Source organism: Colias eurytheme, chromosome 15 (genome assembly GCF_061535395.1).
Source record: "Colias eurytheme isolate Ceu_HAF_F1 chromosome 15, ilColEury1 Martin Lab GWU primary, whole genome shotgun sequence".
NCBI classification, from domain to species: Eukaryota; Metazoa; Arthropoda; class Insecta; order Lepidoptera; family Pieridae; genus Colias; species Colias eurytheme.
In genome coordinates, this window is record NC_142994.1 from 2,820,015 (window position 1) to 2,837,134 (window position 17,120).

Sequence of the window (17,120 nt, forward strand, 5' to 3'; positions counted from 1 at the left end):
GAAAGCATTCCCACGGATTTTCATCGCGGTAATTATGGTAACAGTCAAATATTATTTTCAAGTTCCGTGCCGATCAAATTATGCAAACGTCGTTTACGGCGACAGCATGAAAATCGAGGTTAAATGTAGATTGAGTTAACAGTTCGCTGGTTATCTAGTTGATGTACTATATATTGAACAATAGTACAATGGGTAATCTAAACTTTGCATTAATTTTGATACAGATCTAAAAGCGTCTATAATTCGAGGACAAAGGTTACCTTATAATTAAGATATTTCATTATTCATAGGTTGACTTAATCTTCATTAGACTACAATTACCTAAAGACCTATATATTCGATAACATAAAAATATTATAAGGTCTGCTCAAAAGAATTAAAACATCTGACTTGTGGAAAGAACTGCTGAAAGATATACTTTGTACTACAAAAAGTGTTCTTTAACTCAATATAATTAAACGCTACCTTTTCTTTAAAGCCTGGAGCGACGATTCTCTGCTTTAAATTTGTCTCTCCATCCAGATTGCATGTATCGAGATAGCAGATGCCGAGAGGGTTCGACGACTGCAGCAGCACCATGTCCGCCGGCACCGCTTCGTTGTTCGATAAGTGCACGAGGTCCCCGACTCGCACATCCTTCCATTTCATTCGCACGTACCTTTCCATTGATCTGCGAACAAGGGATAGATATATTAATTAAAAATCTGGCTTTATTTATCAATAATTATATTGGCAAGAAATGTTAGTAAGCCGATTAGGAAGGATGCCCTTCTAAAGCTATTCTAAGTAAACACTGCCAAGTGTCAAGGTTTCGAATTTTCTATTAATCTGAGTTAATTTAACGTTTGTTTTTATTGTCCCGTTAAGTTAATTTGTATTATAAGGAAAATATTAATAAAAAAAATTATATATCAACAGTGTAAATAAATATTTATTTAAATTATAGGCTTATCCTCGCAGACATGTAATTACAAATCGGCGTAAACTTGACGAACATTAATAAATATGAAAACAATTTAATCGATCGAACTTCAATAAATGTTAAAAGGCTTACTAATAATAATTAATAAACATAAACAATTAGAACAGATATAAATAATCGAAGACAAGTAGCTGGAAGCATTTGTGATTAAGGGGATTCCCTATCGTTGATATTTCTAGGCTAAATATTTGCCTAACAATATAATGAATAAATTAATCAAAACAACTAAAATATATGAAACATGCCTATACGTTTCATTCACAAAGCAGCTCAAAGCTTTATGCCAAAAATATCAGGAATATTTTTGAGTAATTCTATACACCAGCGTTTTCCGATATTGTGTCGCCTCCGCAAAATGAAGTATTTACGTCATTAAATTCGCAAAGAGGTTCGTGTTTTGAATAGCTTTATTAAAGGGCTATTCGCGGGGAATTCTCCAGTGAACGTCGATGATGTTATCGCGTGGGCGAGGCGTCGCGTCGCTCCACAATACCGCACAATACTACCGAAGCAACAGGTACCCTTTGATAACAAACGCCATGTTTTGTAGATAATTTTCATGTTCCATATAAACGATCAATGACTGATTCATTGAATCTGGAAAATTTATTAAGGAATATTTGTAAGCTGCTACTCATTTGTCAGTGGAGTTCGTTGAGATTTATCTTAAGGGCTTGGTCTAGTAGTGCAAACAAATGCATCCTGTCATCCTATATGTAAATAATACAAATGTACTAAGGGAAAGTTGCTCCACTTAAATTTTAAAAATTAAATCATTCGTATAATTTAATATTCGTAATAAGTACCAAAAATGACAATTTGAAACAATTTTCGTGAAAATTACACCGGGTGATTTTTTTTTATCAGTACACAAAATTTGCGAATACTTTCTATTGATATCTTCAACTTCATGTTTATATAACTGATCAACTTTTACAAAGAAATTTGGACGAAATATAAAAAAAAATAAGCTTTCCATACAAAATGCATAACTCTATACATTTTTTTCGACCTAAGTTTCTTAGTGAAAGTTGTTCAGTTTAAACACAAATTTTGTATATAATAAAAAAAATGTAATGTTTGTGTTAAAAAATTATAAAATAGAAAAATACGCAAATGAAAACAAAAGATATTTATTTCTGACTAGCTTCCGCCCGCGACTCCGTCCGCGCGGATGTCGGTCTTCGCGTCTTCTACAGATTTATTATATTATGTATAATATATGTATAGATTTATATTGATAAACCTAATAAATCTTTTGCTAGCATTCTGATGCTTTATCGGTTGCACTGGATTTATCTCTTTTTTTTTCAATCGCTTGAATGATATAGGATGGGTCCTTGATGGGCATCGAATGCTTAAGTCTCGAATCAATCAATTCGGACAGTAGGCAATTTATGTAAAATCTTGATAATGGTCCATCATTTTATTTTTTTTTGCCTAAACTTATATATTCTATTTTTAACGAATGATTCACTCCAGTCCAAACAGCAAATAAGCAGACTTCTGTTTCTGCAACGTTTAGTTGTCCCTGAATTTAGAAAAAATAGTCATGATTCTTATCTATGACAAAAGTGTTATTTTTTGCATTGTATTTCAAATATTTAATTTTTTTAACTGCATCTTCCGCATTCATGTCTTTTGCCGGAATTAGACATTTAACTTCTACTAGTCCCATTTTTCCTTTTTGATATGGGAGTGTATAAAGTAAATTTTTTAGATATTTCTCGTTATACTTTTAAAAAGTTATTATTTTCATTTTGCTTATTAGGTAAAGTAATTTCGATATCAGTTTTAAGTTTTTTGATACCTGCAATAATAACGTCATAATCGCCTGCACATACTTATCGATTACAACCTGTATACAATCCACCATCCACATTCATAATGTTTTCCTGTCCTCCTCTCCTTTACGCTGTTCACCGATACATTTGAAATGAGTAAATCTGCTACCACTGAAGGATGTTTCATTGTGATCAGCAAATTTTCACCACAGTTGTCGATTATTTGTTTTTCATTTTTAATCAGCAATTGGGAATCATCAATTTTGTTTTTTGCAGATTGGTGATGTACCCTAACAATACGTCGAAAAGGGAAAGCATCAACGAATTATCGTTTTCGTCCTCTTTTTTTATTCTTCGCGTCTCTGTTACTTCTGTTTGTTTAGTTCTCAACACCCACTGAATTTTCTATGTTATTGTGATCTTCCATTACATCTGGGTTTTGATGATGTGATGATAATCCATTCGTTTTAATATTGGTACTTAGAGTTGGTAGACTAAACTAGAAATGGCGGACTAAATTTGTCAGCGCGTCTGTAAGATCAGAATATAAAACCAACATCCTGTATTTAAGTTACAAAATTAATAATCAAACAACATGCCGCTACGTTGAAAATGACTAGAAGAAAAAATTAAAACACCTCGGATCAATTTTGGAGTAAACAAATCATTTTCCCCGTATGGGGATTTCCCCGGATGAACTTGGGAAGTTCAAGTTCTCAATACAAGTTTATATTATATTTCGTATTTCTCAAACGAAAAATAAACATTTTTGGAACTTCAAAAAAATTATATTATAAGAAAATTTATGAGCTTACTTTAGTTTTAAAGAAATATACATCCCTTTACTGACACCCCGTAAAATAAAGAAATTGTTGCCAATCACCTTTGCAATCTATTTGGTTTCATTAACTTTATGTTCGAAGATAATTTTTTTTCTAGTAGTTACACGCGTATTTTTTTCGTTTATTTTCCATATCGAAATCAAATGTTTAAAAATACGAATATTTGCACAAAACTAAGATAAAAATAATCAATTAACAAAAATATTAAATTTAATGAAGTAGAGCAACTTTCACTTCGGTATGAAGGAAAATCGAGCGTAGATCACACGTCAGAACGCTCCGGCCCAAGGAGCGCGACTAAAGAAATTCGCTAGGATTTTTCCTAATTATTTTAAATATTTTTTTAATATTTAAGGAATTATCAAAATTCAAAAAAAAATTTTTTTAAAGGATTAATACTCATTGGTCTTCAACCAACTCGAATAAATTAATGGAAAAAATAACTTTTAGCAGTATTTATCAATAGATTTTGTAAGGCAAAAAATGGGAAATTTAATGAATTTATAACGTTCTAATTAAGAAAATCATAAGTTTTTCGGCAATTGTGTTCAGCATTTTTAATAACGACTATATAAGGATAATAATGCGCTGATCAGATTGTGTAAATTGTAATCGGTTGCAACGTAGTGAGTGCACAAACTTAGCTCGAAATGTCTTTGGGGGAAATAGACTTATCTTGAAGGCCTGATTAAGGTAACATAAAGTAACTTTATGAATGTGAAAAAATTCACGCGCATTGCGTATATAACACTAATTGATAAACAAGAAAAAAAAATCAGTTTATCATTTCATTAGCCGGGAAAAAATTGTCAAATAACTTGTTGAAAACGCAATTTTGCTAGACTGCAGCCTTAATAAGGTATTCGCTAGAATCTAGAGTCGATATAGATATATAAAAAGAGATCTAGACTTTACCAATCTGACAATTAACTTATTAAAAATAATTAGTTTTATTTTTAAGACGAGTAATAAAAAATACATATAGTGACGTAACTAAAATCACTTGAAATAAGCGACGTCACTGCGGCACCGAAATCAATGAAATTCATATCAGTAGTTCAGTACTGATAAGAAGATATAAACTTATCGTTCAACATTAAAATATCTAAAGAGATTGAAATCGCTTAACTAAATTATAATACTCCTGTAATGTACCGTGATTTATTATGCCTAATTTAGTGCGCGTGATTCTTTTGATGTGGAATAAGACGTAAAGTAACTTTGACAAAGAGGTGGATTTTAATGAGGTCAATAATAATATAAATATATTTCCCACTAGTATATAGGTGGGTATTTTATTTATATGAACTAAGTAAAGTAGCTAGTATGGACGTAAAATATTTTGGGAATTGGGATTGAACTGTATTTCGAGTTTCGTAAAATAACACAATGCTAATAACTAATTAGAGCTTTGAAACACTAATTATTCAGTATGAATAATTGTTGTAATTGTGGGTGTTATATCAAATGTTGATTACATTTTATATAACACCCATTATTTGATCAAACAAAACGTAGTTGTTGTTTGCGTTACTCATACAGAACAGAACATAAAAGTTGACAAATGTTAGTTTAATAATTTGATGCGCTATCGACAAAGTTGAAATGGAAAGTGAGTTGAACGCAATCGTAGTTTGTTTACACGTTGCTTGGGAAATGTAGTAAAAAGTAAATACACGCGACTTTCATTAATGTCTCTATTGTGTTCACAAATTAATAGAGTTCAACTCCATCAACAATGGCTATTTACAAATAAAAACGTTATTGTATAGCCCGAGGCGTAGTGAAAATAAATTTACTGAAATACCTGAATTGATTCATACAAACCGAATTTACTTTTCTTATTCAAGTATATTGTCATTGTAAAATAGAAACCGAATTCCGATAGCTTTCTTCTTTAAAATCGAAATACATATTATACAAATGTAATTCATTATCGCGATGGCTTACTGATTAAAATGTTTGGTGACATTAATTTTTGTGGAATGTGCATTTAATTATGCTGTTTCTGTTTGCATCATATTATCATTTCAAATTAAATTTAATCAGCGTACATCTTAAGTTAATCTTCGCAACATCTTCTAGGAATATCAGTTATGTGATTATGATATTTATAATCGATAAATTGAAAAAATTTACAACCAAAATATATAGGTAGTACAATCTTTGATATTAGGTACACATGATTAATTACATGAAACCATTACGATATTACGTTGCAAATTTTAAGCCGAGCATAGGTAATGTACCTACGCTCAGTTGATACTATTTTTAATTAATTATCACAATTTTTTATTCTCATATCTTTTAAATTATGAGTTTATTTAGTCGAGTAGTTAATGAATTTGAGGCATTATTAATAATTTGGAAATTGATTAAAGATATTGGATATTGATAACAAATTAACAAAACGAGAGTAATTACAATATTATGTAATAATAAGGTATGGCATTTTTAAATGATGTATATTATTTATTAAATAAGTACTCTTACATCATGTGTGAACAACCTATTGAGGATAATAGTTATTAAAAATAATGTTCTCTAAACTTTATAGAATAAATTACATTAAAAAATCTAACATAAAAAAAACGAGTAATCGTGTCTTGATAATTCAAACATTGTTTAATATGCAGATTAATAATATTTCATAGTTTTAAATTAAGATATCTCATAGCAGCATGAGATTACAGCTTACATACGATTTATACAGTAACCAAATAACATTTATACAATCAGGAAAAACCTTTTATTTGAGGCGAACAACATCAATGACTTCTAAAATAACTAGGTATCTATATAGTGTAGATATTACGTCTTTAAAGCTTATGATTTAATGGCACGTATCATCTGCAAGATAAGATATGAGTCTAACTACAAGTTCATGCGACCTGTTGTAATTATTAACTTTAAAGTATCAAAAGAACAAAAATTTAATTAAAACAAAAGACATATCATAACCAATTTTTAAATTTACAAGCAAAAATATACAATAAATGTTCTGTTTTCAAGGACATATTTTTCTCGTTAAAGAAAAGTATAAATATAACACATAAAATATAAGTATTTTCAACCAAGTTATTTATCACGTCTTACATAATAACGTTCCATTGTCCGACCTGAAAAATGCAACAATGCCATTCATCCGTTGTATAGATAAACTAAGAAAATATTTCTAAAACTTGAAGCATAATGGCATTGCCTTTATTATAATCTAGGTCGTTTACATTATAAAGCATCTGGAATGCGAGACTAGTTCGCAAAAACAGGAACGCTACACGATGTCATCCATCATTTTGTTAGGACATGTGTGAAGGTACCCGGCACCCGCTCTACCATTTGCGCGCCCATTAGTTTCAATGCCAATGTTACCACTGAGTCTTGACATACTTATCATAATATTAAATGTTACTAGTTCCTGCTCTAATCTGCATTTATAGAATGGTTATATTCGGACGCTAATCTTAGATCAAGGTACGACAATGTCATTGTCGGACCTACAGGTAACGCGTAGGTGCGTGTTGAACACTTAACTTCGATATCGATATTTTAGTATCGGACATCGGACATCATAAATCGGACGTTACAAATTCTTATTTTTTGCTGGTATCAAGTTGCCGTTATCTTTTCTATTTCTATTCTGTTATTATTCAGTAAAAGGCTGCTTAAAATTAACCTCAACAGAGAAATTTCTACAACTTGCATCGGCGGCGCGGGCGGTGTCACATACGTAAACAGCTGAATGAGTCCAACTTTCTCTTTTGGCCATTCGTTATTAGTCAAATGGCGATGCGTCTAAATCATTTGCGCGGTTAGTGTGCCAGTTACATCAGCGGATCTTGGGCGAGCAATGTGAAGGTCAGAACATTCACTCTCGACCTTACAGACGGCCACTGAGCTGTGCTAAGGCATTATCATGAGAAATGGATAATCTTATAAAATATATAATCCGAGTAATTGCCTTACTCTAAATCTATACATTGCAAAGGTATGCAGTATTACGTTTTCGATATGGATAAATACGGTGAAGCCATGAAGGCCGGTACATTCACCGGCCAACTTATTACTTAGGTGGACAATAATAACATTAGCTGTCATACAGCTTGATCTATGATTTATAAGCTCATCAGCTCGAGATTGCTGTAGACCTCGATCTGGAATCTTATATAGTTTAGACTTTAGCTTTGTGGTTATAAATATTATTTAATGTGCGACCATGGCATTTCAAACAAATCTTTGAAATTATGACAATGAAATAAGATTATTCGATTCCATATAACATTACTGTTTTGTGAATGCGTATTGTGAAGTAGAGCAAAACTATAAAGGTCTCATATGAGTCATAGAAATAGAAATGCACATTGTCCGGTAATGTTTTAGTAATTACTAAAGTGGGTCGTGATACGTGAGTGCATTTCAAAGAACTATCATCTCTTGTTACTATTATTCAATGTTATCATTAGTTAAATAAAACTACACGTACGGTAATCGATTTATCAATTCATATTGGGCAAGAAAAGTAAATAATATTCATGTATAACAAAATACTATTGCAATCTATACACAGTTATGTTTATAAACTACAAAGATGAACTTTAACTTGTTTACGTCTATTGCATTGTTGTAAATCTCTTTGATGTTGAGTTGAATCACCTCTATACTACATTTTAGGCTCTTAACTCGTACCATCAAAAAATCCTGTTTTAGTACTAGCCTATCTCGGCATTATACGCGCAGACTAAATAATAATAAACTCATTAAAAATTTATTTACGTCCGTCTAATGGCCTATATACAATGTATTGAACAAACAGTAACGCGTTTTCAGCGTGAGCAATACTCACGATTCCAATTGGAGTCAGTGACATGAATTTAGAATCGAAGGGCTTCAATAAAAGTTATGATAATGGCAAATTCATACATTTACACGCATTAGTCATTCATTTCTTTAAAATTTTAAACTCTAACGAAATTAACTTTGATGGATTTTGAACGTGTGAATAAAAATTCAACCCCGACGTTTCCAACTCTTTAGTATTGAAGTATGTATTTGTAAGCAAGGGAAGTCCTTCTGTTATACAAAAGCTTGGACCCGTGCTGTGTTTTGGCGGTGGTATTTATAACAATTGAAGCTTTAATAAGCCTTTCGTATCCTGCTGTTCATCCTGTAATAAAAACTCCTTGTTTCATAGAAAGGATTCTGGTGGTGAGATATTTTATAAAAAGATTTATTTCTTCAGTAATTATATTCTACTGTCGTAATATTTCCAGAATACAAAACAGAATAGCGTAAACATAACAATATTCGAGTAATCTCCGCTGAATGTTAGATTCGACGTAAACATTAATACCTAAATGTTTACTGTTTACAATCTTACATCAATATAACAATTTTGGGCACGACATCAAGCATAAATATTAAATACATATGTCATGATTCATCCACTACATAGTAATATAGTACCTACGCTACCTATTTATATTTCACATTGCAAATAGTAAGAGAATTTCTAACCGATTGAGATTGTTTGATATAAAGTACATAATTGAATTATCTAGTCTACAAATCCGTTATATCAAGGCGGACGTTACGTAGTTCCACTTATAAGTGAAGGAATATCGACGTCACACGCCTAATGGGAATTCCCGCTTGGCAAATATGTGGACAGGAAAAGTCAGATAAGCTATAATATAACGGGTCAAAATGTACAGGCTTTCATATTTCGTCATTCTTTTATGTGTGATTGTTATTTTTAATGCTGATATGTATTGCAAACACAGCGACACTATTGTTAATGCAATAATAGAGTGCTGAGTGAGAGATTATTAAAAAAATATTTTGTTTTGCAATGCATATTTAAAATGTTTTTGATCAAATTATGGTACCTATACAATGAACCAGTATTGTAGTTGTAGATAAGTAAAAATAATGTAATTTGTACGATTTTAAAGCCGTACTTCTACTTTTTTCTAATTTGTCCAGTTTTCCTTAAACATAAACGACATAGATCCTTAAGTTATAACCCTTGACACAGCCCAGTTCAAGGACTCGCTATCCTAAATGCGAAGTTGAGGTTAAACAACTTTACACAAAATTCAACCTCATAATTACATTGTTTAAGTCTATTTTCCATTTCTTCGTAAAACTAGTACTAAACTCGACGGATTTGCATACTCATACAATATTATAATCTACGGTATTTTCGTCCAATGCTAATACATACTAGGTAATTTATCACCGTCTTTACATATAATTATAATATTAATTAAATATGTTGTTTAATATGATAATACCGCATATGCTTTCCCTGATATAATATACTCATAACTGAATATTATACGGCTACGAATTATAATGTAATTACTGGCGATTACAACCCAATTACATATTATGTTTGCAGATTACGAAGTTCGTTAACACTGCAAGAATTTCTTACTTTCATAAAATACATATTAATAATCCGTACAATTAAATTTTAGCAATCCGGAACTTTACTCGATACAGTTTGCAGTTTTTATCACGATCGCGACCTTGTCTCGCCGCTACGGAGTTGTACCTACATAGTCACTTCCTAGTTATACCCGACCTAGACTCATTTAAATTAGGCATTATACTTAATTAAATAATTAGTATCTACAGGAATGTGTTTTCTATTTCTTATCATGATACATGCAGAGTAGATAGTTTGAACTTGAAAATAGACTGTACACCTTTTTCTACAGTGTCATACAAAACTTTAAAATTATTAAGTATTCTACTTTTTTCTGTCTTTCCGCTAACATTTGCTGTCAAACATATTTTTATAAGTAGGTTAATTTATAATTAAAATAAACTATGACCCAAATATCTGTAAGTAAATATGCACTATTAAATAGCGATTAATTATTATTAATCGACTGCAAACAGTTTTCTGACAAAATAAAACGTACAAAATGACCGACATACAATTTTGTCAGCATCAGACCTAATTGTTTTTAAACGACTTCGTATCAGATTTTAAAAGACAATTTTATTAATGACTTGTGGTTGTGATCCAAGTTCTTACAACTACGAAGATAATATGACAAAAATTTGTTATTTGACTGTTATGTTCAAAAAATAAAATTGAACTAATTATTAACATTACAATTTCATTTGTGCCGACTGCCGATTGTACTATAAATAAATAAGATAAATCTCGCTTAATAATAATATTACAATTTTTTATTTTTTCGTTGTGATCATAGTTGTGAGTGACGTTATCTAAATATACCGTACTATAATTTAATTACACTACGAAAATGTAACTTAATATGCCACACTTTCTATGAGCGTGTCGACAAAACTCTTATATTATATCGTTTGTATAGAACTGTATTTATTATTTATATACAAAAAGCGAATTACTAGAAACAGATTGCATTTATAGCGAATCGACTAGTCATTGTTTGATTTGTTTTATTTATAACAAGTTCGATTTGCACGAATGACCTTCATTCTCCGTGTTATATTATTATTTAAAAAAATTCAATACAAACATTTGTTTACACAATATTAACAAAATATACGAAATTTTGTTGTTATTAATACTGTTGTATTATAAACATTAATAATTGTACCATATAACTCATCTGAATTTATTGCACAGTTTTATCTTACATACCACAAAACATTAAAATGCACGAAAAATGTTATGCCATTTTTATAACATTTTTTTAACGTTTTACTGGTTATAATTTAAAAATTACTCCTTTACATAAGTAGTCATTTAATTGCTTTACTTAAAAGATACAATCAAAAATTTAAAAAGACAAAAAATTCACTTAATCGTAGTTAAAGTACACTGGAAATTTTAAGGTACAAGATAATTTCATCTCAGAAAATCATCTTCCAGTTTGTTTCAAATATAAGTACGGAGATGCAAATTGGACGCTAATAGAACTGTTGTTGACTGAGGTGTGTCCGACCTTCATGTGGCCCCACCTACGGTAGGCGGAAATAAAACAATAATTACTTAGTTATCGAGGCTTAGTGAAATTCTGGGAAACTTTTGCAATAAATATCATGAAATCATTTGCACAAAATTTCTACATATTTGTTAAAGTTGACAATGACAAAAGATCTCAATTCAATAGATTGTATGCATATTAACTTAAGTTTAGGTACTGTGGTACATCTGTGTTACAATAATCACTATAAAATCGTTGGATTTGATTTAAAGTATGTAAATATTGCGATACTCCCATAAATACTTTGAACTTTTAACAATATTTACCTTTAACTTTCACCAATTAATGTCCAGTATTATGTTTAAAGATCTTTCTATAAACGTAGAATATAAAGTGAAACGCGACATGCAATGCATATAGATATTTTATATACCACACATTAAACAATACACATATTAAAAATACTAAGTTAGATATCGACTAATTATTATTATTTTAGATTATCAATTTGTAATTAGCTTCTGGAATTTGTAAAATGCATTGTAATTTTAAACTATGTTATTTTCAAGGTGTAAATCTAAAAGAATTTAGATTCACGTCTTAGAAACAAGCAAAAAATCATCACAGCATCGTATGAATGCTAGAATTTTTAGCAGTTTTTCACTTCCCGCATAATAGACACATGCCTACATACATATGTAGAGAACCACAGATACTTAATTTATGTACCTATTGAAAAATCATATTTTGAATCATTATATTGCTATTCCATTTTGGATATTTTAACATTGAACTACAACAAAGCCTGGACGATTTAGACGTGATAATTTATTCATTCAACCGGTAATTAATGAATAGACACGGAATCGTATAAATCATTATAACGAACCATTTACTGCTATAATTGATCGCGATAAGAACAAAACATTCTTTAAAATACATACAATAAACGTACAATCATTACAGGTATTTATGATAATGTAAACCCTCTTTGTTGACATTGAACTTGCAATACAATTTATAGTATGGGAATGTATGTGCTTAATTATTTTGTCTGTTAAACCCTATTTAAATGTCAATTGTTAGAAGACTACACAGTTAACCACAGTAAATTATAACTGTATAAATCATTTTATAATTATGAACATTTTAGCCCTACATAGTTAATTTACCATGAACGTTCTGAGCATATCGACAAACGGTTCAAATTTAACTTCTTCGCGTTTTACATAATATAACTAGTTTTCTTACTATAGACAATGGTATAGGGTTATTACAACTTACGTGAGTATCATATTTTCTTGGCACGTGAGCACATTCATAAGGCTGCCTCCTATGAGCATTAGCGGATAAACTCCGTATTTATATTTACTTTTCTTATTAGCATTATAAACCGTACAATAATTATAATATAGCAAATAATAGGTTTAATGGCTCGACTTATCTCAAGTTAAAAAGTCAACATAGTTCAGCATATGTTGTTTTAAATTGTTATATTATGAGGAATTCACTAAACAAGAGACGATGGAAAAAAAACTTTGTTATTTACGTTGCCAAAGCGAATAAGCTCTTCATTATATGTATTTCGAATTATGTGTAGTGGGCAAAGCATTCATGTTCGTGACGAATCAACTCAATTTTGGCAATATGTACAAGATAATTATGACTCGCGTTGTACCGTTATCTATTCGCTTTCTTTTCGGACTCGCAAAAGGGCTGTCAATAGAAAGTTACGTCATAAAGTTATACAAATATAGGATGTAGTTTCGATTATTCATGAACCATTGATGAGGCTTTTGCATTTTGGATAAATATTGAAGTATGGTTCTGTATTTCATAAATTAAATATGCTTATTGCTTCATGATGATGCAAACAAACACTTGAACGAATTCTTACGCGTGAAATTATCCTTTCAAGACACGCTAATACAATGACGATTTCAAATGACGAGCCAATGCTAATATGCTTATTTTCACACGTATACAACAACTTATCACGTATGGCTAGAAGTTATAAATGATTGTTTAAAAACCAAAGCCATAAGTAATATGCATGTTGATATGAAAATAAAATATTAATATAGAGTTAAATAAATAATTAAAAGTTTGTTGACGATTATACATAGATACTTTACCTAAAGAACAAAAAGTTGACAACCCTAATTCTCGAACCGGTGAAACTCGCGATATACGCAATGACTCGAAGATGTTCGGATCGTAACAGCATGACGTCTTGTGGATAAACGAAGATTTAGCTGAATGATCTTACAAATTCGCATTCCATTGAACGCTCGATAAGGATCCTTATCGTGACGTCGCATCTAAATCGAATCGTGGACGTTAGTGGAACGCAATTTTTTGTCTCCCTGTCTTTTCATGATTAAAGATCTTTGGACCACGAAGTGAAATTTGATATGAAAATTTTTTAAAGTTGTGTCAAGTATTGTGTACATTAATACTAACAGGTTTGGTAACTATATGCCTCTTAAAATGACTTCTAATAGGATGTGAGGTTATTTTAAATGTTATCCCATTTCATAATTATTAATTAATTAAAGAATTTGTTCTTCAAATTCTACAAACTGTAGGTCAACCGGTTTATGGCTATTCAATCAGCCACGGTACAACTTAAGAGATAGACGAAGACCTTGTTAGAGCGCATTATGACATTAAAAGATCACTTCCACACCTACTCTAAAAATAACAATAAATAAACAACCAATCAACCCACACCATAAACAATGAATGTACGGTATTTCCCCGATAAGAATTGGGATTTGAGTAAAACTAAATAGTTATTATATAAATTTATATTAAACTTGATGTTTCATACTTTTGTCATGTGTAATGTATCATTGTTATCAGGATTGCAACACAGCACTGACTCATGCTTTCGACTAACGTGTTAAAATAATGTATGGATAATAAAATTAAATTTATCACATGATATTCGTATTTGACCGACGTTTAATTCTTTTCAGGAATCCCCTTGAGCAATGCCAAAAATTGATTCTGTTTAAATCATATGCTAATTATAGTGTGAAAATATATTCGTTGATTTATTTGTTTACATTTCTTTGCGCTTCTTTACATATGCAACAGAATGACGTACAATAACATTAACCATCGAAACTATACATACAGAAATACGTGCTATAGAGTATAACGTGAGCAAGTTTTTATTCGGATACCACCCAAAAGCTGCGGATGTAGCCAGTAATAAAATGAAGATCTATTTGGGTTGTTTAACTTATATTTTACTGAAATTCACATGCTATTTGGCCCAAAAATGAGAAAGGCTTTGCTCCCAAATTCTCTAGATTCTAGAATATAGAAAACTTTGCTCATTCGAAGAACTGCACACGGAATTGCAAATCAAAACAAATCTTTAGAAGTAATATGGAATAGGATTGGCTATAAATTCGGACATAAAACTAAAATTTATCTCCATTCAAAGCAAGAGAATTCCTGGGTTCAGACGTTCAGTTCAGTAAATAAATGTACGTGCGATTGTCGGCGTCTCCAACCTTGCAGTTTATTCGGATTATTTATAGAAAATTCAATATTATTCACAGGCGTATTACGTTAATCTACAGACTAATCCATAGTGTACGAAATATCATAAAGCATTGGAATTTGATATGTTAAAAAAATTGTTTTGTATAAATCATCAAATATTGATTACCGAAAACGCAATTCCTTTAGATCTAACTGCAATAACTTGGCAATAACACATAGGTACTATGATAATATGATTCATTCAATGCAATTATGATGTTGATAATTGCATAACGCGAGGGGAATGATCTTAATATTAATTCAAGCCAACCTTTTTACCAAATTATAAGTAAACAAGCGACAAGGTCGACGTAAATGCTTATACATACTTGTTTTATTTTAAATAAATCTATATATATATGGATGCATATTTCCATATTTCATTAGGATGTGGGACCAGGCTGTGGGTAGTCTGTTTTCAATGAAAACACAATCGTTATCTAATGTATCACGACGAATCCGTTCGTAGGTTATATATTTGTTTAATCCATTTAGCTGTTACATCAGATACTAAATCACATTACGCTATATACTGTTACATTACAAAATATTTAATTAGCAACGCACATGTACACAGAGAACAGATAACACTACGCTTATGTAGGGAGTAGGGACAGTGATTTTTAGTTTTAGTATCAGTGATGTAGCGTGCCTTGGGGACCCTGTATCGAAATTTATAAGGGCTTAACAAGCTTTTCTACACAAACCTGAAATACAAATTTCTGTTACACAAACACGTGAAACTCTGAAATAAATTAAAACCTTTACTAATATTATAACCATGAAAGTGAGTTTGTTTGTTTTTCTTCCACGTAGCAACAGACCGATTTTATGGTATGATTGTTGTCTGGTTTTAGAGCCCCCGCAGACCACAGACTTTTTATCGGCCGATAGTTTAGTCGGGTTGGCCTGCTAGTACGCACACCGAGCCAACTAAACAGTTCAGTCGGTTATGAGTGCGCAAACTATCCAACAGTCTGCCGACTATTTGCTAGTTTCTAACCAACTGTTGAAAAGAGTGGTCGCACCGCACAATGAAAATTAATAAAACATTGTATAGAATTGTTATTATTGGTCTCATACACCGGAGGAGGAAAATTAAAAAGAGAGCCCGAGAGTATTGGGTGCATCCTATCTTTAGTGATAGATTAAAATGGAAAATTTTACACTATGCATTCCAAATTACTCCATTACCCGAAAAAATTTTCGCCTTTTATCGAATGAGCATAACTAGCTTCAACCAACTTGTCAAATACAGAGTACCTACTCTTTTAAGTCTTTCATATAAAGTGGAGGGCGTTTTTCGAATTCCTCGATCAAAGTTACGATCGAAAATTCCGAAATAAGCGACTGAGAATTGAGCGACGCCATTTTACAAAACACGCGCGGCCGACCATTCGCTGTCAAAGCTCGGAGCGAACTGAACTATTGGCCTAGTCGGCCGACTAAAAAATCGTCGTGTTTGCGCGTGTGGTAGGGAGCCAATACTGATTATACAGTCGGCCGATAGTTTGCCGACAGTATAGTTTGAATTGAATCGGGAAGCCCATCAAACTTGTTTATCGGCCGATACCTAATCGTCATAGTGTGCGCATTTGCTTACATCTGCGTACTGATTAAGAGCCCGACCAAACTATCTGCCGATAAAAAGTCTGTGGTCTGCGGGGGCTCTTATTATAATCTACGAATAACAAAAGTAAAATAACAACCAGTTCGTTCAATAAAGTGCATACAAAAGTATGTAAAAAGCGGAGCGTTGTACAACAAGACAAAATGTTTCCGTTTCCGGAATAAAAATGTCCTTTATTCGCGAGGTTTTTACAAGTGCGATAACACTGGAGGTTAAAAATATAACCAAAAAATCCAGCCTTTTTAACTATGTCTGTATTGAGTTTAATTTTTTATGTGACGACATAATGTTTTAAGTCATTATGGAAATCGATTGAGAAACATCCCGGTTGTTTCTTGGGTAGATAGATAGATTTTAGAGTTACAAATATAAGCTACATATTTGATATAATTGTAG

At 31.4% G+C, this 17,120-nt stretch overlaps 1 protein-coding gene across 1 annotated transcript in view; it reads right to left on the minus strand.

The window, feature by feature from the left end:
- Positions 1-17,120, minus strand: part of LOC149902150 (phospholipid-transporting ATPase VD) — a 48,092-nt gene that overhangs the window by 14,476 nt on the left and 16,496 nt on the right. The window contains exon 2 of the mRNA XM_090110082.1: positions 466-670. Within this exon, the coding sequence (XP_089966208.1) occupies positions 466-670 (205 nt within the window). The remainder of the gene's footprint in view (positions 1-465; positions 671-17,120) is intronic.